This window comes from Salvia hispanica, chromosome 1 (genome assembly GCF_029641045.1).
Source record: "Salvia hispanica isolate PSC_SH4W2 chromosome 1, Shi_PSC_v1, whole genome shotgun sequence".
Classification (NCBI taxonomy): Eukaryota; Viridiplantae; Streptophyta; class Magnoliopsida; order Lamiales; family Lamiaceae; genus Salvia; species Salvia hispanica.
In genome coordinates this window covers 66966724-66984028 of record NC_142692.1, presented here as the reverse complement: position 1 = coordinate 66984028, position 17305 = coordinate 66966724, and the positions used below count along the sequence as shown (strand labels likewise).

Here is a 17305-nt window from a genome sequence, read left to right as displayed (position 1 = left end):
CTACTCTATAGCTAAAAAGGGTTTGTCTTGCTTCTAATAAAACTTGGAAACTTGCATTTTTTGTGTAAATCTCGTAGATTTATTCGAACTTATGGTGTTGATTGCTTATTATGTGATATCATTTTTCGGTCTTCTGAACTCTATTCGATTTTTGTTCGTCAAATTGCGATCCACTCGCATACAACTAAATTGATTGAACTTTAATACCTAAAATCGTCTTCTTCAATGAATATTTTCAATTACTCTTGAGCATAAATATTTTGAATCAATTTATACAAGATATTTTTTTATTTATTTATAAGCTCGAACTCCTCTAATCAGTGCGGTGTTAACTTTGACTAAATCTAGAATTGTCGATCCATGGGCTAGATCACATAACATAATACTTTAGAATGACATTTTATTTTGCTCTAGAATAAATTGAGTAGTATTCATTTTTCTCTAGAATAATTGTTCAAATTTTTTAGAAATAATTATTTAAAAATTAATAGTTAAAAATTGAAGACAGATAGACAAGATGTAGAAGTCACCAAATGATCTATAATACAATGAATATGGGTGTCATTAGCATTCACATCTTAGCACACAACTCAAACTCGACATGTTGCTACAAACCGAAGTCTAAGCTGCAGTTACAGAGTTGTTATTAGACGAGTAGTGAGTAGTTTCGTCTCCCACGAACCTTGGGTTTATTCGTTTTTGAGCAAGGAACACCTACACGGACGAGGATGATAAAGATGAAGATAAAGATGGCGCGAAAGAAGAGACAATGTGTACAATTATAATTCTAACCTGTTTATCCCAATCAATGGTGTAAACCATGAAAGCAAGTATAGTTGTTTGGACACCAATCCCAGTTATCATCCCACTCCAAACACCCTTACCAACGTAGTGTGTTAAGACAGGCAATCAACAAGAAAAACATAAACAAACCTTAGCTTCATCAACTCACCTCAACTTGGAGATTGAACACATAACCAAGTAGGACTCCAAGAGGTACCCCTACCAAGTAATATGAACCGAGGTTCACATACGCGACAATACCTTGTTGCGCAGCTCCAGACGCAACACCTAAATCCCGGAAAAATAACTTTATTACCGACTGAGACTTTTAAAAAATTTATTGTTTAGCAGGGGTCACCTGTGAGAACAGGCTGAACGCTGTTCAAAAGTACATAGACAGCAACAAGAGGCGAGAGACGTGCAAACGCCTCGGCCACTTGCTCATTCCTGGTGAACAGGTAAGCCACATTCTCCTTGAACATCAGGAAAACAAACATCAACACCAAGCCGATGGATACTGACATCACAAGCGTTGTCACGATAGAGAACTTTGCAGCTCTGGCATCCTTCCTCCCAAGCTCATTTGAGACGCGCACACTGGTGAGACGAGAATGGAATATGTTAGTCCTCAAGTCAACGAGCCAGACGCACACCTTTATTAGAACTATGACTACCTTGCTGCAGATAGGAAGCCTCCAGACACCACCGTAGTCCAGCCAGTGATGATGAGACTACAGGAACGCCACGAAAGATCATTTAACAAAATCAACAAATTAAGCGAGATGAAGAAACCATACCAGATTGAAAGAGCATCAATCGCCACCTCTGCATTCTCCATCTTCCCGGTTAGAAGGATCAATATCATGTTGTAACAAAATTCAAGGCTGAAACCAAGACAAAACACACATGTCATATGGCACATACATAAACAATTTCTATGTTGCGTTATGATAGAAGGAGACTAACCAGATCATCACACCAGACGACACTACAAGCTTGACCGTCGGTCCAAGATCCCTGAACGCTAAGGCCGTGAAGCCTCTCCACGTCTCTTTGCAGCCTCCGGACACCATATACAAAAGCTGGCCTAAATTCATGATCAAGAAAGCCAAACAAGTGGATGACATGACGCCAGAAACGCCAAATTCAAACTTCACAACCAGAAGCCACGATAGAAGCACGTGCGTGAGCAAGGAGACAATTGAATAGCATGACAAGACGAAGTTCTTGCTCTGGGACTGCAGATAGGCATTGCAGTCGTACATTGCACCGTACAAGAAGACGACAGCAATGAACCAGGGAGCGACATCCCCTGCCACGTCCGCAATGTTGTGGTCCTGTCCTAATGCTCTCAGAACCGGAGCAGCAAACACGAACAGGGGCGTGACCAGAACACAGACAACGAGCAAGATGATGCACGATTGCTGAAGATAAATTCCAAGCTTCTCGTGTTGTTTGGCGCCGTATGCTTGCCCACATAGAGTCCCCACCCCACCAACCATGCCTAGCTGCATATTTATAACCAAGAACATATCTTCATTCTGCCACAAACTAAATCAACTATGGCTCAGTACCTGAATGCCAAGGACAAATCCGAAGAGCACGGTGAAGACGAGGGCGTAAGCAGCAAGGTGTGTGGGGCCAATGTGGCCCATAAAAGACTGGCTAACTACATGTACACCAAATGTTGAAAATGGTGTTAGTATAGCTGGGCCAGCTACAATCAAGACCTTTTTCATCTCACTCCATATTCTCTTCTTCAAAGATGACTTGGCTTCGTCTCTGGCAAAATCCAGCAGACTTTCCTTCATGTTTCCTTCCATTCTTTAGTGATCAAGCTATTGCTCTTACCCTTCTGCAATTTATACATGTCTGATGCATTAGTTTTAACATAATCACATGTGATTAGTGATTACACAAATTAATACAATTTCTATTCTTGCTATATATCAAACAGACATACACACACACTTACAGAAACATTTAAACATGCTTTCACTAAAGAGAAGGGATAAATGAAGATGAAGAAATCAGTGAAATGAAATGGAGTCAAAGAACTCACCTGTAATATCTTGTTTTATTTTTTGAGAGAATCTTGTTTCTTACTCTCATTGTTTTCTTTGTAGTGTTTATTTGTACAACTTTGTATTTAGAGTGTCAAATAGTGTGGTTGGTAATAAGAAAACAAATTATTTATTCATATAATTATAAAGTATGTGACCCACAATTTATTTCACATTTTGATTGGTATGTTTGATTTTTGTGACAAAGGGAATCTGCTTAATTTTTTATTCTAGGAACTGTTATTTAATTCTAGACCTAGTCATAATCACTCTCACCTGTTCTATACTACTCCTCCGCCCCTCATAATTTGTTAGCATTTGACCTAACACGGGTTTTAAAAAAATATAATAAAAAGTGGGTTGAAAAAATTAGTGATATATGGATCCACTCTAAAAAATGATAAAAGTAAAAGATGATAAATTGTTAGGGATAGACGAAATGGAAATAAGTTAAGATTTTCAGGAATGGAGGGGTACTATATCTGCATTAACAAATTAACAACTTACAAAATAATTCAAAACGTGCTTGATTCACGCAGTAACAAATTAACAATTTACAAAATAATTCAAAGCGTGCTTGATTCACGCACTAAGTATATATGGTTGGGAAATGGGCTCTAAATATTTAAACTTTAATCATTTCATTTGTTAGGTTTAGTTTAAATTTTAAAATTATCATTAATACTCTTCCTCCGTCGTTAGGAGTCTCACTTGTTAGCGACGCGGAATTTTAAGAAATGTTAAGAAAAGTAAGTGAGAAAAATTTAATGGAATATGAGTCATACTTAAATATTTTAGTTCATGTAAATAAAATGTAAGTGAAATGAGTTAGTACTATTTATAATAAAAATGAACCGAAAATCCTATACACGAAGAACTAAGATGTAAAAACAGGATTGATATTCGTAGAAGTATTACTTTAAATCATGGTGTGAATGTTGAGGAACGAGAGTAATGTCAAGTAAGTAAAAATTTAATTACTTTAATCGTAAATACTTGTAATATTCATATATTTATCTCTATTATACACTTATCTCTATTATACACGTAAAACATTTAAATTTTAAACACTTAGATCCTTATTTAATTTGTAATTGAATTTCAAATCTAAAGCAGCTTCATGGAGGATTTGAATCTGAGACTTTTTGCCTTGGATATTAACCTCTCTACGGCTTGGCCAACTCACATACACCTCTTAGATTCTTCTAGGTATGATGGAATGCAGTGACAGATCTAGTATTCGAAAACGGAGGGGGTGGAATATTTATTACTCCCTCCATCCTGCAATAAGAATCACATTTTGTCATTTTGGTACGTCCTACAATAAGAGTCATATTTCACTTTTACCATAAATGGTAAGTAAGTCTCATATTCCACTAACTTACTTCACTCACATTTTATTATGAAACCAATATAAAAAAGTGGATCTCATATTCCACTAACTTTCCCAACTTACTATTCTTTACATTTTTTAAAACTCGTGCCCACGCCAAATGTGGCTGTTATTATGAGATGGATGGAGTACTAGTTAGGTTTAGGACGAATATGACTATTTTTTCGATCTTCGAGGCGATGTCTGATGCAAACAGAGGGGTGGACATGAGAATTTTATGTCCGGATAAGGAAAAACTAGTGCCCACACCATAAGGAGGGAATGAAATGAGGATTAGAATGGAATGACAATTTGATTCTTATGTTTGGTAAGGACAAAGAATACAAAATGAATGAAATTGTGTTCTTTGATTGATTTCATTCTATATTTGGTAACTACAAAGAGTGGATTTATGGAATGAAATATAAATAATTAATTATTTTAGAATTTAATGTCAATTTAAATTAAACATTATTAGTGGAATTATTTCCGTAAAAATTATTTTTCAAACAAAAGTTTATAATATTTCATGCACGCTACTTTAAATTTAAGTCCACATAATACAAAACAATGTGTTTAATTTTTGTTTCAATTATTAAAAATTTTAAAATTTTAGTTTTATTATAAATTGAATTAAAATATAATAGTACTATATACTAACATGTTAGTATAATTTTGCCAAAAGAAATAAGAAAAAAGAAGAATGAAATGAAATTGTCATTCATCAGCTAATTCAAATGAATGGATATTCTTGTTGGGAATTGAACGGTAATTCCTAAAAAAAATATATCAAACTAAAGAATAGAATGAAAGTTGAATATCATAACATAATTTCTATTCCTCCATTTCAAAACATGGTCTGACTATTTTTTACTTTCAATATTTTTTTCTTAGTTATTGTGAGATCGCTTAAGGCCCAAAATTGAATCCTGATACCCGAACCAAATGCCTCGGCCTGGTGCTCCAAAATGCATGGTTAACAAATAGGGATAATATAAGCTGGGATATACAAAATCTAAAATATGATCTGGAGTGGACCGATAGAAAATATAAAGAGATGACAAAATATTAATAATAGTAAATATTAATAATTTAATACATTATTAATAGTAAAATAACATCAACAGAAAATATTAATACATTATCAACGGATCGGCGAAACCGGCCGGTCAAACTGGTAACCGGTTTTTACTTTACAAAATAATTTTTTAAAATTTGTTGTTGGCAATACTTAAACTCATGACCCTCTTCTTTATATACCAACCATTTTACCACTCCACCATATGACCATTTTGGAATAATATGAACATTAATTTTTCTTATACACTAAAAATGATATTTTTATCCACATAAAATAATAGTAATTCATTTTAATTAAGAAATTATAAATTATAATATATATTTTAATTATGCTTTAATAATCACTAGATTTTTACAATATACTTACGAGTTTGTAATTACATATAAATTTAATATGTTTTATACGTCCATATAATTTATTAGTATTACTTAATATTAATATTTTTCTTGTATTATATATTTTATTTATATACACTAACCATTGGTATTAATTTTTTTACATAAAATAACTAATTATTCATGTTTAATTATTACTTAATATAATATTTTTTTTTCAATACATTTTTTTTAGTTACAATTAAATTTATCTATTTATATATAAAATATTAAATTTTTTTATCTACAATAAGCAATGAATCATGTATTTAATTTTATTTACCAACAAAAATATTTATGAAACTTAGTCATTTACTACTAAATTTTAATATTTATATTACAACTAAAATATAAGGTTAATATTTTTGATATATTATTGCTTATATGTAAATTTAATATATTTTTCATATTGTATACTTAATTATACGAACAATAAAACGGTTCGACCAGTGATTGAACAGGTTGGACCGGTTGAACCATGAACTAGTAGCTTCGCCGGTTCACAGATCGATCCGGTTTTTAAAACATTGGTAACAACAAGGAAGATAACCCCTCTTTTGAGGTGACTCGAGAATTTATGCAACTTTGTTTTGACAGTTAAAATAGATAGAATAAAATAGGAGGAAATAAAATAGACATAAAAGGATTTTTATTTTTAGTAATAAGTCATTTGGGATAAATCTAAAAGAAAAGTGAGTCATCTTCGGTGGGACGGAAGAGTATTTTCTAAATCATTGTTTTGTCAATTTTTTTTGGTTTAACCATAAGTGTATCGAACCCGCATTCGGCGGAATCCGACTAATCCTGCTACTTCTAATAGAATTGGATTATCACACAAGATTAAATTTGACTACGTTACTTTTCACGGTCGAAAATATAAACCATAAGAAAAATAATCAATAACTAGAGTTCATAATTTTCACAATTTATTTTATATTTATAAAATATACGTACGAGATTTTGGCCAAAATTTAGGGTATTAATTAACAATGGCGAAAAAAGTAAAAACAGAAACAAAGAAAATAAAGTAAAACGAAAGTCTGTAAAACCCTTCTTTTCCGATTTGAATCAATCAAACCAAAGGAAAAGGGGAGACGGAGAAGATGGCGTCGTCTTCGAGCAGCGGGCTTACCTTCAAACTCCACCCTCTCGTCATTGTCAACATCTCGGATCACTTCACTCGAGTCAAGTCCCAATCTCATCCGCGCCGCATAGTCGGTTGCGTCATCGGCGTCCAGCGCGGCCGCACCGTCGAGATCTTCAACAGTTTCGAGCTCCTCTACGACGACTCCACCCACTCGCTCGACCGCGCTTTTCTCGAGAAAAAGCAAGAGCTCTGTGCGTATTATCCCTTTCCTAAATTACATTCCTGTTTTTGAGATTTTAGTGTGCTAGTTTCGGCAGTGCTCACTGATTAGGGCTTTTTTCGGGGTGAGGGGATTAGAAATTACTGATACCTGATGTGCTGAACAGATAAGAAGGTTTTTCCTCAGTTCTATATACTTGGATGGTATTCAACGGGGAGTGATGCTCACGAAACCGATATGATTATTCACAAATCTGTAAGCTCTTGAATTTTACTCTACATGTCTATGATTCAGCAATTTTCTAGTAATTGATATCATGACCTATGTTTTCAGATCACTTTCTAACCCTAGTATGTGAAAAATATTAAAATTGAATGGGATCAGAATGTATCATCTGAAGTGCTATAGGTTTTTTTTCATAAATTTTTCAGTAGCTTTCGCGGTGATACTCACAAATGCGGCGAAACACTGTTTCGATTTTATATTTTATTGATCTCCATACCTGCTGTGTATATCTTCAGACTTTCAGAGTGAGACTGATAGTATTCTGAACATAGCTGCAATCAGTTGTATTAGAACAAATAGTATGAGTTAATTGTCTAAGCTGGCATACCTTACATTATATGCTTTCATTGCACAAGTAAAATTCTGTATATTACCTGATTAGTGAGAATCATTTGTTCCCCACAGTTAATGGATATCAATGAGAATCCAGTTTATGTTCTTCTAAATCCTGCAATCAATCCTGCCCAGAAGGATCTGCCGGTTACTATCTATGAAAGTGGTACGCATTTATCGTCTGCTGTCACCATTTTGATTGGGCTTGATGTTATAATTTATTTATATATATTCAGTGCTTGGCGATGAGGAAGAATTCCTCTTATGTGTTTGTCGAATTCTGTTTCTGAGGAGTAGCCTGCGGTGTAGATTTACAATGTTACATGACATACGTTAACCACATTGTTCTTGTATAGATGCCTTTGACTCTTTATTCAGAAGTCGCCAGTTGTTGGGGATTTCTTTTTTTTTTTTTTATAAATCAAATAAAATAAATAAAAGTACAATTATAACTTGGGTATGCCCGAGGGATACAGCCAACTAGTCAAGCTAGCGAGCTGGGGTGGGGAATAACAAATACAACCGAAACTTGGGCATACCCAAGGGCTTATATCAAGCCAATGTACATCAACTCATTCTAGAAAAGGAGTCCCTAGAAAGCCTAATGGCTTAGACAATCGTCCTTGCCATGAAGAGGTTTACAAGGTAACATAGGCATACCCGCATACCTATGTGAGATGGTCCGGACCGACCCCTAATCCACAAAGAAGGGCCGTCCGAAGATGGAGGTCGGGCCTCATTAAAACCTCTCGAGGCAAAACCCAGTGGGATAAAATCCTCAAAAGGAAAAGGAGTACCCGGTCGGCTTGGACAAACTGTTATGGCTCGGATGATGGGGCATACTGGGGCCCAGCGGAACTTTTGTTTATCACTAAATTAAAAAATCCATACCGGTGTGCACGGAAAACTAGTGACCTTTTGTGCTATAGGGGAGTCCGTACCCCGAAACCACCCAAGTTTGCGGCGTTACGGACCAGCGATTCAGTAAATGTTTGCTGCGCCAGGCTAGTGTATACTCTCTTGGGCTGGGACATTCGAATTTGTCATAAACTTGGAAGGCCATTCCCACGGATGTTCGTCCCCACGAGGCCAAACAAAAGAGGCGTTCATTAAACAATTTTGTCACAAAATAAAGGCCATCCTACCAAGGGAGATTCTCCTTTGGCAGTGACATACTCACACACCAAGGCAACGACCTTGGGACCCATCTTATTACACAAACTGTTAGTGGGCTAATGTTGATACAACCAAATCTTCAGGAAACAAAGAGTAAAGGGTAGCATGAGTTACCCTTTTTACCATTGGGGATTTCTTATTTACTCTACAAGAAGCAAGTAGAGCACCTGCTTATTTATTTATTTATACTATTTTCCATTTTTACACTGCCATAGAGAGAGGAACTCAGGACATATTGATTGATATTTGATATAAAGTAAAAATGTGTATTAGGTAAGGGTTAGACATATGGCCAATATCTAATTCTTTAGGCTTGTGATCTTGTATGAACTTTAAGACTGCCATTTAAATCTAGCCTTATTGGAGTGTTAAAGTGAGTTAATTGCCTGCAATCTGCCTACATGTGGATGATATATTCTAGCTCGAATTTAGATAACTTCTACCCTTAGCTGTTTTCATTTCTGTATTAACAGTTTAGGACATTGGCAAATTGCCTCATATAGGCAACTAAAAGATTGCTAATATGTTGGAAGTAAATTTGCTGCAATAGAGTAGGCCCCTTGAATGTACATCAAGAACTATATGTGAGATCATTGATTTTTAGTTTAACTCCTTATTTACTCATGAGCTTAATTTCTGTTTTTTACTGTCTTTGTTCATGATCATTACCATTCAAGAGTTGCATGTAATTGATGGCAACCCCCAGCTTATTTTTGTTCAATCAAGCTACACCATTGAGGTATGTTTTGTTTTTATAAATTGAATACTGAGAAAATTTTAGCTGTATGCTGCAACTTCTTTTTTCTCTTTTACTAGACAGTGGAAGCAGAAAGAATATCTGTTGATCATGTTGCCCACCTTAAACCATCTGACGGGGGTTCTGCTGCAACTCAGTGTGAGCCTTTCACTATCACATTAATTAAATCATCATTTTATATCACTGTTTTTCTTATCAAGGATGCATAGGATTTCAACCTCTTTACCTTTAATATTGCCAGTGGCTGCTCATCTTACTGGTATACATAGTGCCATCAAAATGCTAAATAGTAGAGTCAGAGTGCTTCATCACTATCTTCTAGCCATGCAGAAAGGTATGTCTGTTTATTTTCTAAAATTTCAATTTTCTAAATGGAGAAGTCATCTCATTTTCTGTTTTCGTTGGTTGAGTGAAACAACTAGGTTCAGTTGTTTGAAAGATGTCTGTAGCATGATCTTTTATCTGGAAATTATATGTATTGTTGTTTGGAGTATGGAGAAAGTCTGATAGATTGTTAAGTGCTCCATATTTAATCTTTATGTTCAATTTACTGCTGCTTGCAGGTGAGATTCCCTTGGAGAATTCATTGCTGAGGCAAGTTTCTAGTCTCTTGAGAAGGTTGCCAGCTATTGAATCTGAAAAATTTCAAGATGACTTCTTGATGGTGAGTGCATCATGTAGTATTTGGTTATGTTTCGAAATTCTTTTTAGTACCATTCACTTTAAATATGATATAGCGTAGGTCTTTTTTTTGTTTTTTTGAATATACCTGTCAAAGCTGCATGTTGTCCTCTAATGACTTGCATGATGCTTATCTCATACAAATTCAAACTGTGGAGAGTATAGGAAAAGAAGGATTTCAAACCTCTCAAACTCACCTTTTTTTAATTTATGTTTTGAAAAAAGATCTTTCCTTAATTAACGAGGGGTAAGTCCGAACTCTCCCCATGAGAGTAGGCTCTTTGGCTTATTTTGATACTGTTATATATCAATTTGTTTACTTAATTCATTTTCTTCTGCCCGATGCTTTCATAATGACTTAATGTTGTTATTTCCAGGAATACAACGACACATTATTGATCACATATCTTGCCATGTTTACCAATTGCTCAAGGTATGGCTTTTATACCTTTTTCCTGCTATTATCTTTTCTGAATAATACTTTTAGTCGTGTATGTACTTTTGAAGCAGGATACATTATAAGATTTGACATTGTTAGGATTAGTATAGATTTGGTTAATCTTTATCCTTACTTAATGGTCATATCAAGCGGATTGTGTGGCTGATTCTGTGTTATGCTATTAGGAGAGATGTTTGGAGTCACCTGGAATCCTGGATTGGTTTAATGCATTATGACTTATGATTTATGAATGTGTTAAAAGCTTCTACCATGACCTCGATGCTCGAACTTATAGTTCATTCACCACTTAGTAGTTTAACTGCAGTTGTAGTCTACCTGATGTATCATTTCCTGGAAACTCACGCATTCTTCTTGTGGCATATATAGAAATTTGAACTAACTATAATTTGTTTCTAACTGTAAATAAAGAACTTTGATGTCAGCTCTGATCATTGGCTGTAAACTTCTTATGCAGTACAATGAATGAATTGGTGGACAAATTCAACACTGCTTACGACAGGCATAGCCGAAGGGGTGGCCGGACTGGTTTTATCTAAACGTTTATTTTTTTTCGTTGCCCTTGTTATTTATTAATTTGACCTCTGAAGAATGCAGACTACATTATCTAGGAATCTATCGCAAATATAAATGAACCCAGAGGTGATGAACATTTGAATAGTTTGTCTGTGTTCATGCATTTTTGTTTTCCAGACATACATATGTAGTTTGCCATTTTCATTTTTGTTTATACTCAGATCAGGTAGTGAATTGGCATTAAATCCATGAACAGCAGCAGTATGTTGAATCAAATATATTATTTCAATCTGAGTATATGTTTTAGAGAGTACTAAATCACATTGTGGTTAAAAAATACTGTTCAACTTTGAGAATTGCAATCGAAAACAAGATGATAATTAATGAATCTATATAATTGTGCTCGAGTATATTTTGACTTTATTATGTAATCATATGAGCTTGAATTGGACTATGGAATTTATATCATAATTATAGCTTTTTCCGTCGATCGGGTAAGATGATTGAAATTAATGGTTTTGCTGTTTCGATTGGTAAAGAGAAAAAATTTACCTTTCAATATAATTATTTTAAAAGACGTGATGGAACAAAAGCATCCAGCTCTTTCAATTTTTTTTTAGTAATAAACAATTGATAACACTCAAAACAACTTAACGAATAGTATTAAGAAATATCTAACATTTCACGGTGAAACCAACTCTTTCTTTATTTATGTTGTTAAATGAGTTTTTCATTAGCATGCATGATTAATATAATTTCTAAATTTTAAAATTACCTTTTGTTAAGCTCCTAAGCTTGCAAATAATTACTCACTTCGTAAAAAAAAATAGTCCTATGAATAGACGACACGAATTTTATAAAAAATAGATAAAGTAAAAAAAAAGGTGCATACAGTATGAGAGAAATAGAATAAGCAGATAAAATAGTGTTAATAATTTGAGAGAAATTTTTAATTTTTTGAAGAAATTAATTTTTGTGGGTAAATGAAAAAATGAGACTATTTTTTATGAACTGATATATTTTAGTATTAATGTTCAACTTAGTCTTTGTGGTTTATGGACTCTTTTTTTTTTTCCTTCTCATTTTATTCTTAAATGAACGGAACATTAAAGGTTGTGTCATAGTGGAATCAAACTCGATACCTTTGGCTTCAAGCATTCAATACTCTATTACCAGGCCAACATATTATAAATGCACACTCCATATGTTTCTTAGAAATATAAACTCTTTCCTTTATAGTCTGTTTTTTAAATATAGAAATTTTCCATTTTAGTAAACTTCTTTCTCTCTAATGAGATGTGACTCATTTTTCGCTAACATACTTTTTTCTTTTTATCTCTCTCTTACTTTACCATTTTTGTATTTAAACTCGTGTCGTTTCAAAAGTTCATATTTTTAAAACACGAAGAGAGTATATAGTACTCCATTCGTCCACAAAAAATAGTCGCATTTGTGGATAGCACGAGTTTTAATGAATAATTGGTAAAGTAAGAGAGAATGAGAAAAAGTAGGTAATGTATGGAAGAGAGAAGAAAAAGTGAGTAAAGTATTAGAGAAAACTTTACATTTTTAGAAATAAGACTATTTTCTGTGGACATCCCAAAATGGCAAAATGAAACTATTTTTCGTAGATGGAGGGAGTATAAAAGTTTATTTTTTATTATAAATAGTGGCATGGCCCCACATTCCACGAACTAATTTCACTCTAATTTAATCTAAAATTAATATACATAAATGAGATATATGTAACATTGACTTTTTTCTAGCCACGGTTAACATTTAAAATTTGGGCTAAACAAATGAAACTACTATTTGCAGATAAAGGGAGTAATGTGCTTTGTCTTTCTTTTTGACAAGAATGGGTAGCTTACTTCACTAAATATGTACTACTCTCTCCGTTCGCGAATATGAGTCTAGTTTTTCTATTTTAGTTCGTCCGCGAGTAGGAGTCCCGGTTTACTTTTACCATAAATATTCCACTAACTCATTTCACTCATATTTTATTTAAAACTAATATATACTAGTGAGATTCATATTCCACTAACTCATTTCACTCATATTTTATTTAAAACTAATATATACTAGTGAGATTCATATTCCACTAACTTTATTCCACCCACTTTTTTTAACATTTATTAAAACTTGTGTCGCCAAAGAATGACACTCCTAACGACGGACGGAGGGATTACTAGTTATTATAACTATGTGGAACTGTGAATGCTAAAATTTACATCTTGATTCAAGGGAAAATGTGCATCGATTAATGGATGATTAATTGATTGTTTCCACACATATATGTGTGACCATTATTCTTTGGTTGAATTTAACATCCACATCATATCATATAATCATACAACTATTACTTTCAAAAATTCAAATCGCATAGTGTAATTTCTAGGGTTTAGTTAAGCTGTCATCGATGTCTCGTAAACCAATGATTAGGATTTGAACAAGTGATGAGTTTTTGAAACTTTATGGTAAAAATTGGACGGTAAAGATTCTAAATTGGTAGCAGTAAAAGTCATTAGTAAAGGTCTAAATATATTATCATAATAAGAATTTTCAAAGTAGAAGTTATGGCCTATGGCCTATTGCAAAGGGAGGTTAATCATGTTTACATTTATTGATACACGAGATAACGTTGATATAAAGTTTAATTCACATCAACAATATAATCTTTCTTTCTTTCTTTTTTTTTTCTTTTTGCATCTCAACATAAACAGTAATTTGCCATAATTAGACCCGCTCCAATATTAAATAAATAATTTTGATGGTACCTCTACTTTCATAATTTCATGTTATACCCAAGGGAATAAAAAGACCTTTAACTCAATTGAGGTGACACTACTACTATTATTTTTTTTTTTTGGTTTGACCACAGGTGTACTGAACCTACCTTCGATGGAATCCGACTAATCCTGCTCTACCGGATTTGCGGATTAAGGCCAAAAGTCTCCCAGCGGGTGGTGGGATTTGAACCCGTGACCTCAAGGTCACCAGCTGCCAACTGCGCTACAATCTGTTGGTCACTACTACTATTATTTGATTGAAAATAATAAATATTTCGATAATTAAATTTAATAGTGTGTGTGTAGCAATTTTTAGTCATGGTATATTTTAAGGGAAAATTAATTAAATGAGGAAGTGAATGAATCAACTTTTGGTGCTACACAAATTCTAAGATGAATCAAAGTAAGTTGGACTAAATGACTCATCAAATCAGTGATGATATATTTTTCATTAATTTAGGTAATAATTCGGTCGGTAGCAATTGTCAAAAGTTTAGAAAAATTAAAGGACGAGGGTCCCAAAATCACGATTTAGTTGGTAGGTCCAAACAAAGAAAGATTTACCCCAAGATTTGAGTAATTAAACATTATAAAAACAATTCCCTTCCCACCTATTTATTATATGTAAATATCTTTTTTCTACACATAAGCATCCATTATCAAAACATGTTCTTTTATGAGGAAGGGAAATGGAATAAATTTTAAATCTTTGAGAATGAGACCCTTTTGGTTGATTTTTTCAAATTAGAAAAATGATATTCCAAGATTTTAATTCATTAATTAGTTGTTCTGAGTGAGATATTTTAAATTCCCACTTTATTAAGTTATAAAAATGGCTACTTTTATAGATTTATGTACTGAATTACTAATTGACTATATTACTCTAATGTCTCGATCATATACAAAAAAAAACACTTGCACATTCTAATATTTTTTACGTGCATGTGTTTAATTTGTACTTTTGCATAAAAAAATTAATCATTTTCAACTAGAATAAAAAAGGAGATTCTTCTATAATACTAAATGTAATACACTAAATGACACAGTGAATGACGAAACCCAATTAACAATGTCACACGAAATAAATCCAATTATCATATTCCATTTTGTTTCAGTCACGGGAGAGAAAATCGTATAGTATATTTGGGTCATGTGAGTATGGTGTTAGGAAATAGAAACTTGGTATTTCAATTAATTATTGATGCATCGTTGGTTGTGTTTCGAATCCTTTGCAGCAGGCCGACATCATGTGAGAGGATTCAATCAGATTATACAGTGGCCCGTTACGAAGAAGATCTTAACCCACTAATTGTCAGAAGCCCATCTTCCAAGACCTCATACTTGTCCATATTTTACTTTCGATGCTTTATACATTTAAGAGTGTATATATCTATTTGATATATTCCATCACTTGAAGCAATTTGTCAGACCAAAGTATGGTACTCTACTATAGAGGCTAATGTAACAATACGATAAATCAAAAATCAATAAGGATTTAAGACTATAATTTATTGATTCATTTTACTTATAGATTAATTTATTGATTTATTTTACTTATAGATTAGAATATAACTCTAAGACGATATGATTGAATAATAAAGGTACTTAATACTTTAATTTAATGCGATAGTAAAGTCGTACTTCCTCCGTTCCCTCATAGTTGAGTCATTTTTCGATTTCTGGAAGTTTCTTCATAGTTGAGTCATTTTCATATATAGTACTCCCTCCGTCCGCGATTAGGAGTCCCGGTCACTTTTTATAATTTTAATCGAATTTAGGTTAAAATTGAAACCGAAAAACCGAAAACCGAACTAAACTGAAAAAACCGAAATTTCAAAACAAAACCGAAAAAAAAAAATAGTATATTCTAATAGGGATGTAATCAATTGCTAACTAATTACTAATCTCAAATTGAGACCAATTTTCAACCATTAGATTAGAAGATCTTGTGATTAATATAATGTCAAGTGTAATATATTTTAAATTTAAATAATTATTAATTAAATTAAAAGGGTATTAATGTCAAATCCTATATGTAGTAATTATAACTAACTACTTTCTCTCTCCTCAAAATCATCTCAAATCTTTAAATTTACGTAACTCTCTCAATTTAAATTATTTTTTCGCAAAAAATATATCAAATTAAAGATAATTTAATAAGGATTCCAACAAGATCTCAATTGCATATGTTCCGACGATGTTCGGGTGATGAAATTTGATAAATTATATTTCAATTTTCGTACATGTTGATAACCAGCTATTTTCAACAAATGCAACAAAAAATCTCAATATATTGTAAGCAAAATCTCAATATTATGCATGTCCAATCTCAATAAAAATGTGTTGATATTTTCTTGTCCTTGTGTTGATATTCTAATGTCATATTGTTGATATTTGTAATACACAATGTTGATATAAAAAACACTCACGAAAATTATCATATGATAACATAATGACGATATTACCCTTTTGTTGATATTTTGTCTACTATTTATTGAGATTTTGTGAGCTTTAATCTCATCCATTCATTTTAAAATCCAAGGGTGGAGATTTAGTCTTGATTTTGGATTAGGGTGCTATAGCCTATAAGCATTAGAATAGGACCCTATTCTAATATATCTAATTTATTTTATTTTATATATACTAATACAATATAAATATATATAATATAAAATTAATATAATATATATAATATTTATTATATAAAAATATATTAGAAGAATATATGTTATATATATGATATAATATACTAAATTAATAGGATAAAAATATATAAAAATATATTTAAAATATAATTCGGTTTTTCGATTTTTTTTTTCGCCCAAACCGAACCGAACCGAAAAACCGAAAAAACCGAACCAAATTTCAAAATTTCGGTTTGATTCGGTTCGGATATTCGGTTTTCGATTATTTTGCTCACCCCTATGCTCCTCCAATATTTAGAAACACAACAGTCAAATCATCTAAGGACAACTTAATAGCCAACCTCAAAAACATACTTGAGACTATCTCAAGTCTATATACACAATACCAACAATCCAATATAAAATTTCTCCATCACTGAAGCAAAATCGAAGCCCTACAAATCATTATAAATCAGAAATCAGAAATTTCTACCGATCAAAAATAGTGTATTTGAAATTCCCATTTGAGCAATATCAAGAGGCAACGATATTGCATCCTATTTAGCAAAGCACAAAGATTAGTCAAAGTGGGATTATTTCAATGATATTCCATCGCAGCGTTTTAAAATATTGAAGTAGTAGAAGGCAATATGGCACCAAAGGATGCGCTACAGAAACATTAGATGGTTAGAATTATAAAAAATAAC

General features: G+C 32.8%; 2 protein-coding genes across 3 annotated transcripts; one reads left to right on the top strand and one right to left on the bottom strand.

Annotated features, from left to right (window-relative positions):
* Positions 1–520: 520 nt before the first annotated feature.
* LOC125223881 (protein DETOXIFICATION 22-like) lies at positions 521–2909 on the bottom strand. Of its 2 annotated transcripts, none has more exons than XM_048127194.2 (9): positions 2846–2909; positions 2358–2638; positions 1750–2291; positions 1581–1667; positions 1458–1514; positions 1142–1380; positions 953–1071; positions 793–879; positions 521–714 (listed from the first exon to the last, which is right to left on the bottom strand). In XM_048127194.2, the coding sequence occupies exons 2-9, from the start codon at positions 2604–2606 to the stop codon at positions 622–624; spliced, it is 1473 nt and encodes a 490-aa protein (XP_047983151.2). In that variant the 5' UTR covers positions 2607–2638; positions 2846–2909; the 3' UTR covers positions 521–621. The 2 variants fall into 2 exon arrangements, with proteins under 2 accessions (XP_047983151.2, XP_047983150.2); XM_048127193.2 differs by lacking the exon at positions 2846–2909 and adding an exon at positions 2759–2832.
* Positions 2910–6689: 3780 nt separating this feature from the next.
* On the top strand, positions 6690–11329 carry LOC125185634 (COP9 signalosome complex subunit 6a-like). Its single transcript, XM_048082194.2, has 9 exons — positions 6690–7011; positions 7147–7235; positions 7671–7764; positions 9452–9513; positions 9591–9669; positions 9773–9865; positions 10095–10195; positions 10590–10645; positions 11127–11329. Exons 1-9 carry the CDS (start codon positions 6777–6779, stop codon positions 11206–11208), a joined length of 891 nt encoding a protein of 296 aa, XP_047938151.2. The 5' UTR covers positions 6690–6776; the 3' UTR covers positions 11209–11329.
* The last annotated feature ends 5976 nt before the right edge of the window (positions 11330–17305 follow it).